This window comes from Panicum hallii, chromosome 9 (assembly GCF_002211085.1).
Source record: "Panicum hallii strain FIL2 chromosome 9, PHallii_v3.1, whole genome shotgun sequence".
In the NCBI taxonomy this organism is placed as follows: domain Eukaryota; kingdom Viridiplantae; phylum Streptophyta; class Magnoliopsida; order Poales; family Poaceae; genus Panicum; species Panicum hallii.
Genome location: NC_038050.1, coordinates 32,796,512 through 32,814,123, shown reverse-complemented (window position 1 = coordinate 32,814,123; position 17,612 = coordinate 32,796,512). Strand labels below are relative to the sequence as shown.

General features: G+C 43.1%; 1 protein-coding gene across 1 annotated transcript; it reads right to left on the bottom strand.

The window, feature by feature from the left end:
- Window positions 1-13,071: 13,071 nt before the first annotated feature.
- On the bottom strand, window positions 13,072-17,051 carry LOC112873518 (uncharacterized oxidoreductase At4g09670-like). Its single transcript, XM_025936477.1, has 2 exons — window positions 16,484-17,051; window positions 13,072-13,966 (listed from the first exon to the last, which is right to left on the bottom strand). The coding sequence occupies exons 1-2, from the start codon at window positions 16,970-16,972 to the stop codon at window positions 13,346-13,348; spliced, it is 1,110 nt and encodes a 369-aa protein (XP_025792262.1). The 5' UTR covers window positions 16,973-17,051; the 3' UTR covers window positions 13,072-13,345.
- Between the last annotated feature and the right edge of the window lie 561 nt (window positions 17,052-17,612).

Sequence of the window (17,612 nt, the reverse complement as noted above, 5' to 3'; positions counted from 1 at the left end):
GTTTATATTGTTTGGTGTACTATTTCTTATTTATTGTACTTGTTTGTTTCTATGTACTTGTGTGTTACGATAGATGGTGCGCAGTTCGAGGGTCCACAAGAGCAAGACTTTGAAGACGTTCCTGAGCAGCACCAGTACTTTGACGAAGGCAAGTGGTCCTTGATCATATTGCAATCCTAATAACTTTCTAAATACCTCATATTTACTTTATTTGCATGCATGAGTCTATAATATGATGGATCCCAAACTAAAGATGTGCCTAGTTTCTTTGAACTTCCTTGATTAAACCAGGGTTGTTTTATTTATGTTCTAGCTATGCTAGTTGCTTTTACTTAGATTTTTGGTTGAATAACCTGAAAATTATGCTACACTGGTTTAACTTCATGTTCTGGAACACTTTATTGGTAATAACTTCAAGATCATTGCATTAATTGGAACATGGAGAACCACCCAGGAAAATAGTGCAACCACAATACTACATGGCTCTGGTCTTGGCTAATTAATTAGAAACTTTAGCTTGTAATGGTCTTACCGAAAGGGCAAGAGGGAGTGCGTTGATGTGGTATAGTTCGGTCCTCTTGGAGGCTTTTTTATGGTCCTTGGCTAAGGTACCGCCTCATTAGGGAGAGTTATGACCACTGCGGCCTGAAATCTTAGCGGACCGTTGCAAGTTAGGGAATCTTTGTAAAGGCCTCGAAGTGAATCCCTGCCACTCACCTTGGAAGTGTTTAAGGGCCTTGCAAACCCGGGCGTTAAGGGAAACACGAGTTGTGGGTAAAGTGTACAAGCTCTGCAGAGTGAAAACTGATATATCAGCCGTGCTCACGGTTACGAGCGGCTTTGACCCTCACATGATAATTGAACTTGAAGATGATCTAAATTGATGTTCTTTATTTATTGTTGTTATCTTATCTCTTTTATTTATTTAAGGGTTGGTATATACTTATATTTAGCTAATGTTTGCTAAATAAAACTTGATCAACTAAAAATGCTTATCGCAGTCAAACCATGTCAGCTTATCCTTGATTTTGGCCTTGCATGTCATATAATTTACTCCATTTGCTGAGTACCAACCATAAGTGTACTCACGCTTGCTTTATTAAAACCAATGCTGCTCAGAACAAGATAATTGTCCGGAGTTCCCTAAAGATCTTGAGGAGTTCTAGGCGTATGTCTCCCAGTCATCTGCTTCTGAAGTTGAAGTCCGCTGCTAGTTATAAATGTTTATTTATTCGCCTAAGATTAAGACTTTCGGTCATGTAATAAAGTACTATAATACTCTATTTCGTTATGACATTGCTTCGAGTATACACTTGTATAGTCTATCATATGTGCGGAACTTGATACTAGCGCACATATGAGATGCATTCGGTTCCTTTCCAAAACCGAGTGTGACAATCAGCTGGCCCTTGTCCTTGTCCTCCTTCTTAGCTGGCGGACGTACTCCCCATATTTTGAGGAATGGCTGCAGGGGTAGATCATCTGGAGATATCTTCTCTCTCCTGCAGTTGTGGCAGATGACATCTTCATACTTGTCTATCAACGATCCCACATATTCCTCATCCGGTTTTAACCATGGCCCTGGAGTGTTCTCATCTTGGAAGAGTTTAACCGTGATAGTATCGAGAACTGCCCTGGAGTGTCATCTGCGTGGCTTCTGACCCCGATCCCCCTCCCTCTGATCTCCTCTTAGTGAAGACTCAAGTCCACCAGAACAGGAAGCTGAGCGGCCCTACCTATGGTTCGGCCAAACCATGGGTTCGGCCGACCCAGGTCTGGCGCCCCTCGGCCTCCTATTTTTTGCAGCCCCTCATGTGAGGGTGTGGGGTGCCATGGTGATTGAATGGACCTCCTCCATGAAGGTCCTGGGAGAGTTGGGACTGTTGGCTGGCATGGGAGCTTCAACTGGATTCTTGAAGGTGTCGATGTTGACGAACGACATGATTTCCCTGCGGCCATTGCTTTCTAGGAAGTGCAAAGGAGGTGTTCGTGGGTTGGAGGTGTAGGAGTATATGCAAAAGATGGGGAGAAAGAAGGGTTATGGATCAGTTTAGAGAGGTTTGGTTAAACCCTAATTCCTTGTCAAGAAACCTTGGGGCGGCCATGCATGAGCGCTACAAAGGGTAGAGTCCTGGCCTGCCAAGGTTGGGCGGCTGAGGCACCAAACCTAGTTCGGCCGAACTGGGCTGGGCCTAGCTGGCCTCGGTCTTTTCTAGGTAGCACAAGGAGAGTTCTAGAAGGTATATACATGGGGCTTTCTGTTGGTATTGGCCTATAAAGCTCTTAATCAAGCATATATTTGTGATGAACCAGTTCGATTGAGTCTATATCCTCTTTAATAGTTGTATCATGATCTAAGAAAAGTTTCAAGCGATGGCCATTTATCTTGTGAATTTTACCTTCATCATCTTGGATTGTTATGTCTCCATGAGTTAAAGTGTTGACGAAGAGGTATGGTCCCAGCCACTTGCTTCATAGCTTCCCATGACTGAATAGTTTTACCTTGAAATTGAAAAGCAATACCTTATCTCCTGAGTTGAAGACCATTGAATTTAGCCTCCTGTCGTGCCATCTCTTGGTTCTTTCATTGTATAATGTGGCACTATGATAGGCTTTGTCCCTCCATTCCTTTAGTTTTGATATCTGCATCCTCCTATGTTCTCCAGATTGGTTGAGGTCCATATTCCATTTTTGAATAGCCCAGCGTGTCTATGCTCCAGCTCAATGGGTAGATGGCATGTTTTCCCATAAACAAGCTGATAGGGTGACATGCCGATGGGAGTCCTGTATGCTGTACGATATGCCCATAGAGCATCCGCTAGCTTTGGCTTCCATGCCTTGCCCATCTCATTGATGGTCTTTTGTAGAATATTCTTGATTTTCTTGTTTGATGTTTCTGCCTGACCACTTGTTTGAGGATGATAAGGAGTTGCAATGTTGTGCATGGTCCCTAGTTCCTTGAGGAAGTTTTGGAAGGCTGTATCAATGAAATGCGACCCCCGTCACTTATTACCATCTGTGGTGTTCCAAACCTTGGAAAGATCACCTCTTGAAACATTTTCCAGGCATGCTTAGCATCAACAGCCCTACATGGCATAGCTTCCACCCATTTGGAGATGTCATAGCGATCGAGATATATACTCGCAGTTGTGAGACTTTGGAAAAAGTCCCATGTGGTCAATGCCCCATACATCAAAGAGTTCCACTTGAAGATTGTAAGTTAGTGGCATGGCATCGCGAGCTGAGATTCGCCCATGCTTCTAGCAATTGTGACACCTTTGAATGAAATCCTTGGTGTCTTCATACATTGTGGGCCAATAGAAACCACTCTGCTAGATCTTTGCTTGTGTGCAAAACACACCATAATGCCCTTCATATGGTGCTGCATGACATTTCTCAATGAGATCCCTTCTGTTGTGGGAGCACACCTTCATAGTAGTCCATCTGCTACGAATATGGCTCATCCAATAGATGGCGTCTGCTTTCATATGCCAGCTTCATTTTGTATTCTCTTGGTGGTACGTACCCTGAAACCATAAAATTCACAATATTTTCATACCAGGGGTTTGAAGCTGTTACCTTGAGTAGCATGTCGTCTTAGAGGAAGTCATTTATCAGGAGTTCCTACATGTTAGTGATATTCATATGCTATAAATAATCTGCTACCGAGTTTTCTACTCCCTTTTTATCCTTTAATTTCCAGGTCAAATTCTTGGAGTAGAAGAATCCATCATATGAGCCGTGGTTTAGCATCTTTCTTAGTGAGGAGGTATTTCAAAGCAGCGTGATTGGTATAGATAATGACCTTTGCCCCCACTAAGTAAGATCCAAACTTGTCTATCGTAAAGACTACTGCCAGGAGCTCTTTTTCTATAGTGGCGTAGTTGAGCTGAGCTCCTGTTAGTGTCTTTCTAGCATAAGCGATCGCGTGATACTTTTTATCCTTGGTTTGCCCAAGTACGGCCCCCACCACATAATCACTAGCATCACACATGATCTCAAAGGGTAGCTTCCAATCCGGGGGTTGAATGATTGGAGCTGAGATGAGTGCCCTCTTGATAGTGTCAAAGGCTTTTAGGCACTCATCATTGAAGCGGAAAAGAACATCGTTAACTAAAAGGCTTGTAAGGGGTCTAGCGATACTAGAGAAGTTACCACTGAAGCGCCAGTAGAATCCTGCGTGGCTGAAGAAGCTTCAGACTCCTTTCACATTGGTGGGAGGCGGTAGTTGTTTCAATGACTTCGATCTTCACCTTATCTACCTCTATACCTCTCTCAGACACCGAATGTCCAAGAACGATGCCTTCTCGGACCATGAAGTGGCATTTTTCCCAATTTAGCACCAGATCCTTCTCTTGGCACTCTGCAAGACCCTGTCCATGTTTCTAAGGCAATGGTTGATGGTCTTACCATAAACCGAGAAGTTGTCTTTTTTCATAATATCTTCGATCATGTCCACGAAGATGGACATCATGCACCTTTCGAACGATGTGAGTGCATTGTACAACCCAAATGACATCCTTCGATAGGCATAGGTCCCATAGGGGCACGTGAACGTAGCCTTGTTTTGGTCGTCAGGATGGATGGGGATCTGATGATAACCAGAGTAGCCATCAAAGAAAAAAAAGGAGTGTTTTTCTAACCTTTCTAGTATCTCATCGATGAAGGGCAGCGGGAAATTGTCCTTCTTTGTGGCCTTGTTTAGCTTTCTGTAGTCGATACACATTCTCCATCCTGTGATGGTTCGTTGTGGAATCAGCTCATTCTTGCTATTTTCCACGACTGTCATACCTCCTTTCTTGGGAACTACCTGGACCAGACTTACCCACTCGCTATATGGAATGGGATAAATGATCCCAACATGTAGGAGTTTCAGGACCTCCTTCTTCAGAACCTCGCGCATCGCGTTGTTTAACCTTCTTTGGGTTTCCTTAGAAGGTGCCATGGTAGGATCGATGGGAATACAATGAGTGCAAAGGGTAGGGTTGATGCCCTTGAGGTCCGGGAGGGTGTAACCGAGAACGGCCCGATGCTTTTCTATAACAGTGATGAGACTTGAGGTCTCCTCTTCTGAGAGTTTATCACTAATGATCACGGGAGATTCTACATCGCTGTTCAGGAAGGCATATAGGAGCCTAGAAGGTGGTGGTTTCAGCTCGATCGGGGGTCGTGTTGATTTTCAAACTCTAGAAGTTCAAGAACTTCATCAGAATCTTCCTCTTCCAGGATAAACTCTTTAGCTTCTTTTTAGAGAGTTGATTCCGGTGAGTCCAAGGGATTTATGTCCAGCACTTCCTCTATCGGCTCTATGATGGGAGAGATGTTTGCTGCTGAATTTGTTGTTTAAGTAATTGGAACAGCGAGAGTTTCTTTTCCCAATCTGATGCTAAGGTTCCCTAAGTGTGGTACATCAGTGAGAAGCTTCTCGATGGGATATCCTATCAAGATGTTGAAGTTGGGAACTTCGAACATGTGGAAATCTAGACTCACCTTAACATCCTTGTGTCTTGGACACATTCTGGATCACCCCATAACTTCCTACGAGAGAGCCTGAAGGCCCCCTAAGGGTTCTGCCTGTCAGGGCTAGAGCTTCGCCGCATAGGAAGGCTAGCGCAAAATTATCTGACATAATATTAGCTCCAACGACAGGGTTATAGAGAGCTTTCAATTTTGGTCCCTTATGCGGCACCGAATGAAAGAAGAAGGATAGCTGATTTGAAGAGGTGCTGAGGATGACTCTCCTTCTCTTAACCATTCATCACTCATTAAGGTCGTCAACTCCTTGATGGTTTCTTGAAGGAATTTCTTCTCGTATGGCTCCAGAGGAGTGACGGGGACCGGTGGCCTCTTTTGACAAAGATAGTTCGAGGTGTTTCCAAAATCTTCAAAGAGATCTTCCTCTTCCTATGGTGTTTTCAGGTTTAGGATCATGAAAGGATTTAAGAGTCAAATTTAAGGTTTGGGTGTTTGATGATTAGGATTTGGCTGCTAAAGGTTTCTCATGATGTCCCTCTAGTTCTACCCGAGGAGGCTCACGTTTGCAGACAAAGGAAGTCTTCTCCATGATTTTGTTGAGGATTTCCCTTCCTTTAGCTGGAGTCTTATGTGAGAACGAACCTCTGGCGGTGACATCGAGGTAGTGCGCATCTTCCTCGCTCAGACCCATGTTGAGATGTTGAAGTAACAAATGATCGAGTTGAGACAAGTCAGGACCAGATTGAGCTAGAAGGGACAATCTGGCCCAAGCTGCACCGATGGATTCCTTTTCTTTCTGACGGAAGGTTAGCATTTCTGCTCGCAAGGCACAAACATGGGAGAGTGGAAAGAATGCAAGATAGAACCGATCTCTCAAGTTATTCAATCCCTGTTCGCACTTCTTATGTTAGTTGTGTACCATCGCCTCGCCGACTTTATAAGAGAGAAGGGAAACAACTTCCACTTGAGAGTTTCATGTGTCATGCCTGAAATTTTCAGACATGAGCACACTTGCTCGAATTCGCGCAGATGATGGTAAGGATTTTTATTGTCGCACCCTGCAAAGGAATGTTCCTAAACCTTGGCTATGTATAGGGCTGATTTTGTAGCCAGATGAAAGAATTGGATCAGAAGAAAATGGTGGCTCACAAAATTCGCCTTTAGGTGCGGAGAGCTGTTGAATGGATGGCTGCTCCATGGATAGAGGGGTAGAGATAGAATCAAAGAAAATGAAAAAGAGATACAAGGACGAACTAGGTCCGAAGAGATACAGCTATCGTTCCTCGGCAACAGCGCCAGAAAGCTTGTTGTGTGTTTTAACGATCACAAATAAAACTGCAAGCACACAGATACCATTGTAGCTTTCACCTAGGAGTATTCCAGGGTATCGTATCCACTGAGGAATGTGGGTATATTCTCTAAGGTTAAGGTTCATCCAAGAACACCACACTGGCTAGAGGTGAGGAGCAGAGAGGATTCCTATGGCTAGGAATCTGAGGTAAGATAGAACTATCCTAATTGTTTACTTTGGGCTACTGGCTTCTCCCTGGATAAAACCTGGTATGCTCCAGTAATACGGCACTATGATATATCCGAATGGGGAGGGTTACGCTAAGTAGACAAGGCGGTCACCACCTGCTACCTACCTCATCTAACCATGGGATATAACACAACCAACAAGTAAAGTCTAGTCTAGACATCACGTCTACACTATCGTTTACTAACTCTAGCCTTGGCCAAGAACATCCATCTCTATCAGGAGTCTTATACTAGAGCACCCACTAAACTAGTGAACTATCGATCTGGTAAACAACTAAGGAACTAGAACTATTACTTAACTAAGAAACTAAAGCTCAAAAGAAGTCATGAACACTTACTTTGATTGATAAGCATTCATCGAGGTACAAGTTGGAGGAGAGTGCCAACAGACCTAGCACTTCCCCAACTTCCCCTCACTCTCTCCCTATCTCCTAACACCTCTAGAATGAGCCTAGAGCTCAGATTTGGGAGTGAGAGAGCAAGAGAGAACAAATGTGTTGTGTGTCTTAATTCTACACCCATCTCCTCATATTTATAGGTGTGTCCATGGGTGCTACGATCGGGAAAATAGCAGGAGCTTTCTTGAACCGACATTGAGGACCAATGGGGAGGTGCCACGTGCAAGGAGTAAGGTGGTGGTGCCAAGGCTATTTTGATCGAACTAGTGGTTCAGCCGACCTAGCCAAGCTGCTAACCGACCTTATCCTCAGGCAGGAGGTTGGCAGGTGGGCCCTCTATGTCAGACCCGGGGCCACGGGACTGGGTACATAACGAAGTTTAAAGAGGTTTAAGAGATTAAGCCTGTCTTATCTCTTATTTATCTCGTTTATCTCTTATTTATCCCGTATGAATAGGAGGTAAGACTAACCGATACAGAGGAAATCTACTAGAGATATGTTCTGGTACGATTCCTTAGCTGATATCGGTTAGGATTCTTGTAACCCTACCCTCTCGGACATATAAGGGAGGACAAGGACCCCTCTCAAAACAAGATCTCTAGATCAATCTACACCAAAGGCAATACAAACCACCATACAGGACGTAGGGTATTACGCGCTTTGCGGCCCGAACCTGTCTAAGCTTTGTGTTCCTTGCACCTTCGAGTTCCTGATCTCGGCGTCTCCTCACCCAAAACTTACCACCTTAGGTATATCCCTCGGTGGGCGGCCGGTTAAACACCGACACTCTAGTCCATGGCAGGTGATTTGGCGCTAACTTAAGATGGTTTCCTGCTCTGGTGGGCCCTTTGATCTGTGTGAAGCCAAACGGTGCATTCTGATTGGTCGACGCTTTTGCACCTTGGATCTTGCTTGCTCTTTTCATGCATTTTTAGCTCAAACACACCTGCATACGTATTTAGACCAGCACTTGTGGAATTTGTTAGATAAACACCCTATACTAGTGTTGGCCTTTGTTATTTTTGTATTTTTATGCAGGGTTTGACGGTTGAAATTGGTCGGCAACGAGCGTCAACAACTGTTTTCGGTTGTCGAGAGTGAGATCTGAGGAGGTACAGCGTGGAGTCAAACTCTCCTCGATCAAAAGGAGAGTTTGAAGTTTTGCGGATGCATGGTGAAGTTCTGCGGCAGGTTGAAACCAGTCATACACTACCCTATTTTCACATAAAAGAGAAAACAAAGCCAAGTTATCATAAAAGAGAAAACAAAGCCAAGTTATCCAGTTTGGGCAATGAATACCAATTAAGAGATTAATCAAGGACTTCAGCTATTTTTTTTTAACCCGTGCCTTCCCTGGCAACGGCATCAAAAATACTTGTTGGTATTTGTTACGGTCACAGATAAATCCGCAAGCGCACTGAATATCATTGAAGCATTTTACCTGTGAGTAATCTCGGGTATTGTATAGATAAGTTAATTGTACAAATAGGGATAAATATAATCTATGGATAATGAGGCAGTATGACACACAAGTTAACTCAAGCTCAAACTCATGAATAGGCAAATGCAGGGAGAAAGGAAGAAGAGAACTACTGGACTTATGTACTTCTATCTTGAAATACAGCTTATATTAAACAAATACACATGATTAAGCCTCAGCTCTAGATTCCCAAGCACTACCAGGAGAACTGCACATGACTGGCAGAGGAGCCACTAGCCAACTCGATTACTTTATAGACCTCCTACCCTCTATCCGAACGTGGAGAATTACGGAGGACGGACAAGGCTGTCACCACCTGCTGCCTACCTCTACAAACCGTGGGATAAAGCGACATCCAACAGCACTTGATTAACCCAAGCACCATGCATGCATTAATAAGTGTTACTCTAGTATCCTGCGGGGAGCCCCGACCCCTCCGGATCGATAGACATCATACTAGAGTAAACATTCGAATACCGGAACTGGTGCCATGGCACTAGATTTACTCATCTAATCATGCAAGGTATAGGGTATGAATAAAACTAATCATAGAGCATACATCTAACGTCACAGAATATGAACAATGGGAATATGTAAATCAAGGAGATAACTATTAAGTATATCCGAGGATTACAAAGGAAGGTAAGAAATAAAGTCATACAAAGAATCCTAGCAACCTTTGGGAACCGAAGAAGAGCTACTTCAGCCTAAACTCCTCTCGCCTATGGACTAAACAAGATAGTAATGAGAGAATGAGCAACTTGAGTTGTGTCTTAATTTGGAGCCCCTCCCCTTATATTTATAGCTTTGGTAAGGCGGTTCCTGGCTGGTGAAACATGTGCAAGCATGCAGAACCGCCTTTGGGAAGAGGAAGCTGCCACGTGCAAGCAGCAAGTGAGGCAGCGTAGAGCTAGTTCGGCTGAACTGGTGGTTCAGCCGAACCTCCCTAACCGCCTCTGGCCAGCACCTTTGGCAGGGTGGCTAGTAAGTGGGCCCTCTGATCCCTGGTCGTTGCCCCGGGCAGTTTTATGTCGGTTTGCTGTAGTTTGTTGGCTCTTTGATCCATGGGAGGCTGAGGTGGCGTGAGCTGATTCGTCGGTATTTTGCTACTTGCCACTAATGGTGTGTTTCTCCTTTGTTTCAAATCCCTACATAGCACTATTTTCCAGCTGACATGTGAAAATGATATTATTCTGAATGAATATGCGTGAAAGAAATGCTAGCTCTCGAATTTCCAAAATAAATTTCTCTATATAAGATGCATGCAGATTTAATTATCTGATTTTCCCATCCCAAGTTTAATTTCCTGTTTATTTCATTTCCATGGTTTACTTCGTTGAGGTGCATATTGTAGGTTTGGTTAGTTAACAGCTTTAATTGGAAAGTCATCTGCGGTTGTTTGGAAGAGCTCTCAAGGCAACCACCACTCACCTCTTTGTATTTGCGGTTGTTATCATTCGTGGGCCTGCATTGGTCGATTTTTAGATGTGTGCCATTTGCTGTTTCTTTACTGCTCGGTCTATTCAACAATTGACGGCCTGTGGGCCTAGTTCTCATTCAGTGCTTGTTATATATATAGTATGCTCTTTTGTTTCTTCCAATATTGGGTTTGCCTCAACCTCCTATCTGAATCGGCCTCATAGAAATGTTACATAACCCTCCTGTATGGTAAAATTAGGGATTGTAGTATTAATAAGTTGATCCACGAATAGAGGTGAAATAAAATTAGGGATTGTAGTATAATTAAGTGAAATACGTGAAGTTGTATCACTATTTCACTTCAATCCAACAAGTTGCAGACGTAGCAATATGATACATTAAGTTGCAAATACAGTGGCCTACGATCTAAAGTGGTGTACCGGCGAAATCTTGTGCCAGATTGTGTGCTGAGGATGAATTCTAAAGGGATTAAGGGCACATTTGCTGAGCATGACGTCTTTGCATCAATCTTTATGCGGAAAACACTCTGCTGTATGGTTTCATTCTTGATCAACTCAGTCGAGAAGGACCGAGTGAAGATTGTTCCGCTTCCCACATGGTTGGACCATGGCTACGTGAACACTGAAGCCCAGTGGCGGAGGAAAGAGTAGGGCCACTAGGGCCATGGCCCTAGGCGTCAGCCCATTTCCTCCACACTGTAGCACACTGTAGCATGAGGGTCTAGTTCAGCCTGCGCCATCGGCCCATGGAGCGGCCCTAGGCGTTGGGCTGGTCCAACTCCGCCCGTGCTGAGGCCTTCCTTCTCATTACGGTTAATCTAGCCACATATGTCATGCGGTTAGAGTCCGTGAATTATGTACCAACTAGAATTGGATATGAGGCTCGATTATCATCCAGGAATGCCAGCAACATATAAAATTTTCCTTTATACTTTTCCTTTGGAGAGGAAAGATGTTTCATTGGTCCTTTTAGATGCAAAATAACTATACAAGTTTGGCTTCAATTAGGTTGGCTATAGGAACAAAACTCCTTTTCCGTATCAATGCTTAAAGTATGTTGTACAAGTAGAACCCATAGATTTTGCTAGGAGGGGAAGCCTGTGATTGGAGATGACATGCGCAGGAGTTTCTCTACAACATGTCAAATTTGTATTTTATATCCTCTATCTTTCCAAAATGCACTTAGACCCTTTCATATCTTTGTTAGCATGCCACATCTGCAGAATACGCATCATTAGTGTATATAATGGATTGTATATAAACACATCAAACAACTTAGTGTATGGTGGGTGCAAGATTTGCAACTTGTTGGATCAAAGTGAAATAATAATATAACTTCATGTATGGTAGATGCATTTTATTTAAAATCAAATTTATTATTTTGGCTGCAGGTGAGATCATTTTTGAAGTGCTTAAACCCATTGATTCTTCTATAATCATTTACCATTATAAGCCTTGGCTCAAGACAACTCCTCCAACTTATAAATATTTGGATGTCGATCTATGGGTGCCTGGTTTAGAATAATAATTAAGTTGGTTTCAAACAAAAAACAACAAAATTGGTGTTCCATAATTATCCCCGTTTATTTAAAATTTCTATATTTCATACGCTTGGACTAAGATTTGGACCCACACATCTTTACTTACTTCTAAAGAGCGGACCGTTTCCTTGATCTGACATTGACTTTAGTTCATTAAACTTATTAAACTTCTCATCAGATGTGAAATTAGAAGTGGACGAAACTCGTCTCAGGATTGAAGTCTCATTCAACTCGGAATAGAGGTCGCTAAATAGCAAGTGAGCTAGGAGGAGGCTCGACAAGAGGGGAAGGGGAAGGGTGGGGGTAGACGCGGATTGTTTTGTGGAGGAAGAAGAGCACGCCACAGATACAGAGATGATACTCACAAGGCAACCATGCGAGGAAGCTGGCGATGGGGACACAAGCTAACAGAGTGGGCTGCGCGCCATAGTATGATGGGGACGCACGTTAACATGGTGGGCTGTGGTGTCATCATATATCATCATTTGGGTCAAGCCATTGCCACGAAGGATGGCGTAGAGATTTTTTTTACGGAGGTTTAGTGATATGTATCAAAAGCGTCAAGAAGCATTAGAGGTCAAAATTTTATTTGAAAGATTTTTGAACAATGATGTTACACGTGGAATTCAATAATGCACTGATGCTATTTACATAAATATGCAAGATGCTTTACCATATCCCCAATAGCAATGTAGAGACATACTCCCTCTGTCCTAAAAAAAATTATTTATAGCACTCAAATTTAACCCAAAAAACAAATTATTTTACCCTATTTAAAAACTGCATGTGCATGTAAGAATTAATTAGTACCTAATATGGGTGATAAATAGAGATAAATATGGTTATTTTATTTTCTTGTTAATATATCATAAAATTCCTAGAATAAATTGCATTTTGGGAGGAAGGGAGTATTTGCTAGTTAAGATCCAAATCTTGGAGGTATTCATTTTGATCCTAAATATATATAAGTCATGTGATTTTATCAATCATTTTAGTTTTGGTCTATCAATATGTAGATCAATAATATAAGATATTCAATTAAACAAGACGAAATAACTTTTCATAACGAATCGAGAAATATATTGATCCATGTAATGTATTGGATGCTTGGAGGTATTATGCTTGGTGTATTATTCATACTTTAGAAGACAGACAACACGGCTACATTAACTCGCAGCAATGCAGCAGGAACCAGGAGCTGGTATCTGATCTCTGAAATTCCTTTTGCATTGGCAACTTTTGGCAGCCGGGCCATGCCCTCAGTGGAAACTTAGAGATTCCATCTGCCCACACACTACTACAAATATCCGAAATCACGTCTGACTTGATACGTTGCAACTTTCTCCTTTGACAGATTATTACAAGTAATGGTCTCGTGTAGGATAGAGGAATATAATAAGTAGAGTAAATATATATCAAGTGCAAGCCATTGCGTACAGAATTTTCACCAGGACGAGCAGTTGTTTGTGCCATTTAGTTGGCAATCACAACTGGCTCAGACCCCTTGTCAATCGAAGCTTTCACTGCATCCAACACCACCTGCGTCTTCCTGGTGATAGCCGGCCACTTCCCCTCAGGCTTGCCACCAGCATCCCGGATGTTCTGCACAAGCCTCGCTAATTCCTGCACCATGAGGGCCTCCTGCGGCAGGTCTGTCGTGACAACGTGCTTGCTTGGAAGTGGATCCCATCCAATGTGGAGTGGAGCAAAATTTGACTTCGAAGCCACACTGAACTCTGCAGACTTTTCTTCATACGGGATGACAAAATCAGTGACATGGAGAGTGCCATTCGTGCCAACCAAGGTGATGTCCATGGTAAGATTGGTGAGAAAGGAGCAGTTGAAGGTGGCGGTCTTGCCATCCGCCCAGTACAATGTCGCACCACAGGCAAGTAGCACACCAGATCGGTTCTTGACAGGATCACGCAGTGCAATCACGGTCTTGGGCAGCTCGTAGTCAACAGCCCACAAGATTGCACGGATGCAGTACCACCCGATATCGCCGAGTGCGCCCAGGGCATCTAGGTCTGGCTTTACCCTGATGTCATTCTGGAGGAAATCTTCATTAGCTCGAAAGCTGAACACGCTGTTTACCTGCACCAAAAGAAGAACCAATGAACTTTGTTAACCTACAAAGCTTTGGAGGACATAAGAAATGAAGTGGAATCAAACAGTTTTGAGTCAAATAAAACACCATTCCAAGCTATGCATGTTAACCCATAACATTTCATAAATGCTTCGCAGTTCATATATTAGTTTGTGCTAAGAGGTCAGATGACTACAGCCAGCCCCTTTTCTGCTTCTAGTGGTTGAAGTTTTTTATGTGCATTCACCTTGATGAAACTATGATAGCTAACAAGACAGAAAGCCATACCAATAGACAGAACTTGTTAAACACATGGACTTCAAGAAAACAATGATCACCACACAATTTCACCTAATTGTAGGCCTAATGAAGAAATACTGACCAACAGTGAAAGGATAGGGTAATCACAGAAGTAGGTTCTTAACCAATTTTGCAGAATCAGATAAAGATTCTTCTAGTTAACATTTCGCCTTCAAAAAGAAAACTAAGTTGTTCAATTGCTTCTTTATTGCTTCGTTCTTTTCAAGCCTTCATCATTCTAAAGTCGTGACAATTTCCTTTTGGAAATGTAATCAGAAGAGGACACACCATTAGATGAGAAAGAGATTAACTAGTCTTAATAGCTAATAAGGTACTACTTAAAAAACTTCTGATGCTATACCTCGATGACAATGAGATAAGACCAACTTCTAGTTAAGAATGAGATGGTATGACATACATGTATATAGAGTTGAAGGGGCAGACAGTACGAGCTGTGCTAACCCTTTTGGACAAGAGTACACCTAGGGACTCCATTTTTAACAAGATTACTCTACTGAACATCTGCAACATATTCAGCAGCTTTAGGTCACTTTGGTCTTAAAATAAAGACACACTATTGTTACATGGCCAAGCCTTCAAGCATTACACCTCTTGTTATATAGCAACAACACAACCGTGATGCAATAAACAAGAAAAGAGAATTGAACAATCTAAACAACTCCAGCATCCTGAAATATGGTTCGCTCAACTGCCCAACATCCTTTGTGAGACCATGGAGAAGATCATCCTCTAAACAAAGCTACTAAAAGCTGCGCCAGCAGGCTGAATTAATTCCAAAGCCCTTTGCTGGCTTATCATTTCCATTTTACAATTTTCCTATGCCATGATATGACATGTGTATGGTTATTCAGGATAACATGCCGGCCTTCAACTTGTTACCACTCAACAGTAACAAAATTTTGAACCGTGTAGCAAAAAAAAGTCATTCACATACTCGTAAAAATGGCATCATCTTAAGCATAGTGGAGTATTTATGCATAGAACTAGTAACACAATTTATCAGTCCCATTGACCTGAGAAAGAAAGGCAGAGTGGTGAACCACCATATGGTCGATGGGTTATGGGTGTGCATATATGTAATGGTTTACTGTTTGCGTTAGACCTTCACAAGAATGGCTTCAAAGATGTTTTCGAATGAGCAACAGAAGAAACGAATTCTACATCTGAAACAATATGGTACCCAAGTGCTAGCAACGAAATGTCGCTATGCTTCATCTAACCAAATTGGTCAATGAGACAAGGATATATTGGTCGTGTAACTTGATCAATAATGGCTTATGGGTTTATCTGTTTATTGGTTATAAAAAAATCACATGGACAGGGACCTTTAATGTATCTTGGAGAAAGGAACAGATTAACAGAATCTAAATTTCAAACAAGATAGTGTTTCCACGTAGCTAGATACAGAAAGTCGCCATTTGATTGTCGTAGCCAACATGGCACGGAGACATAGAAAGGTACCTGATAAGTCTTTCCTAGCTCTAGTATCATTTATGTTGCGTTGGAGTACCTTGCCAGTTTATCATGGTTCTATTTTTAGTTTGTGGCAAAAGGCTTTAACATTTATCTGTTGTATTGCCTGAAAAGGAATAGCTATCTGCTGTATGCTTGTTGCAGTGTCGATTATTGTCAGGTTACATGTTCAATGGTTTCTGTGAGAACATTTTTATGCGGGTGATAAGAGCACCATTTATAGAAATAAAAAAGATACTTCTCAATAATCTTTAGTTCACCATTGATTGGTTGTTACGAAATTTGAAAATTATTAATTCGTTTATCTTGCATAACTAAGTTGCGACATTTTGGCTTGTGTCAGAGCCAAGGATAACTCAGTCCAGTAAAAGCTTTCAGTAGTAAGAGCGCGCCGATGGTACTTCCCGAAGTTCAAGGTATTTGTTACTGTTAAGTAGAAGCAGCAAGCAAGCTATGTCAGATACAACGACAAACCATAATAAGATACAGTACCCCAGCCCCCAGGGAATCTTATCACACACTGGCAAGTTGTGGCAACCGACAGTTTGTTTATAAACAAGCAAATCACTCGATTCTAGACGGCATTAACAATAGGGAAAAAGAAAATGTTGTCTTAGTTTCTTTCTCTAAACATCCTTTTCTTGGTATTTCTTACTGGTAACTGAAATTGAAATTAGTCATTTCCAATTTCCGTTCAACTCGAGCAAGAAGGTTTGGAGAACTCAACTCACCACTTTGATGTCGCCGATGGCGTCCTTGTCGTCGACGAGCTCCCGCATCTTGGCGGTGCGCGGGTGGTGCATCCACATGGTGGAGTCCATGAACTGGACCCCTGCGGCGTCGCAGGCGGCGAGGATGGCGTCGAGGTCGACGGCGCAGAGCGCGGTGGGCTTCTCGAGGAGCACGTGCTTGCCCCGCGCGGCGGCGGCGGTGGCCCAGCGCACGTGGAGGCTGGTGGGGAGCGGGAGGTAGACGACGTCGACGTCCGGGTCGTCGATGAGCGCCTCGTAGGTCCCGTGGAGGCGGGTGGCGGCGACGTCGAGGCCGTTGTCGGCGGCGAAGAGGCGGGCCTTCTCCTCGGAGCGGCTCCCCACGGCGGCGACGGCGGCGCCGGGGGCCAGCAGCATGGCGCGCGCGAGCTTGCGCGCGATGGAGGCGCAACCCAGGATGCCGAAGCGCACGGGGCGCGGCGGCTGATCCGGCGCCGCAGCGGACGACATGGTTGGCGCCGCGCGGGTGGGCTCTCCTCTCTTCGTGCGGTCGCGTGGGTCAGTTGTGTGTGTGGTACTGGCTGCCGTCGCCTTTTCTTGTGTTTGGAGAATGTTCTCGTCTCGACGTGAGCGTCGTTAGATCCTTCGAAAATAAGTCCAATTCGCAGTGTCATCCCAGGCGACCCTTTTTGTGTGTTGATATTGACTCCTCGATGTGAGTGTCGCTACTAGACTAGAATCCTTCTGAAAAGAGCCCAATTTGCCCCAGCCATCTCCATGCCCGGAACCTTGGAGTAGTTGGGATTGCTTATGATGCTAATTTGGTGATGGACTGCATATGTGTGTTCATCAACACTTGTCTCGCTGATTTACCCGCTATGAATTCCATGTAATTTTGTACAAAGAATTATATTGCGAAAGCGAGGTTAAAAATTAGGCTACTTACTAATTCATCTACAACAATTTTTTTCACAGTTTAATGTAACTTTTTCAAAAGGTATAGTGTGAAAAGTCGAGTTTAAAAATTCAAATACCCAAATTTCGGTTAGGTCCTACGTACCTATATATCCAAGATCTCCAATTTATACAAAATAGTTCATAGACTAGTTAGGTCAATAACAACTTTTTTTTGACATTTCATGGAAATTTC

Bases quoted from the DNA above. Each gene is read 5' to 3' on its own strand.
- LOC112873518 (XM_025936477.1), bottom strand. From the start codon at position 16,972: ATGTCGTCCGCTGCGGCGCCGGATCAGCCGCCGCGCCCCGTGCGCTTC. The intron at 13,967-16,483 runs GTGAGTTGAGTT...CTTTTGGTGCAG, and splicing joins CCATCGGCGACATCAAAGTG to GTAAACAGCGTGTTCAGCTT.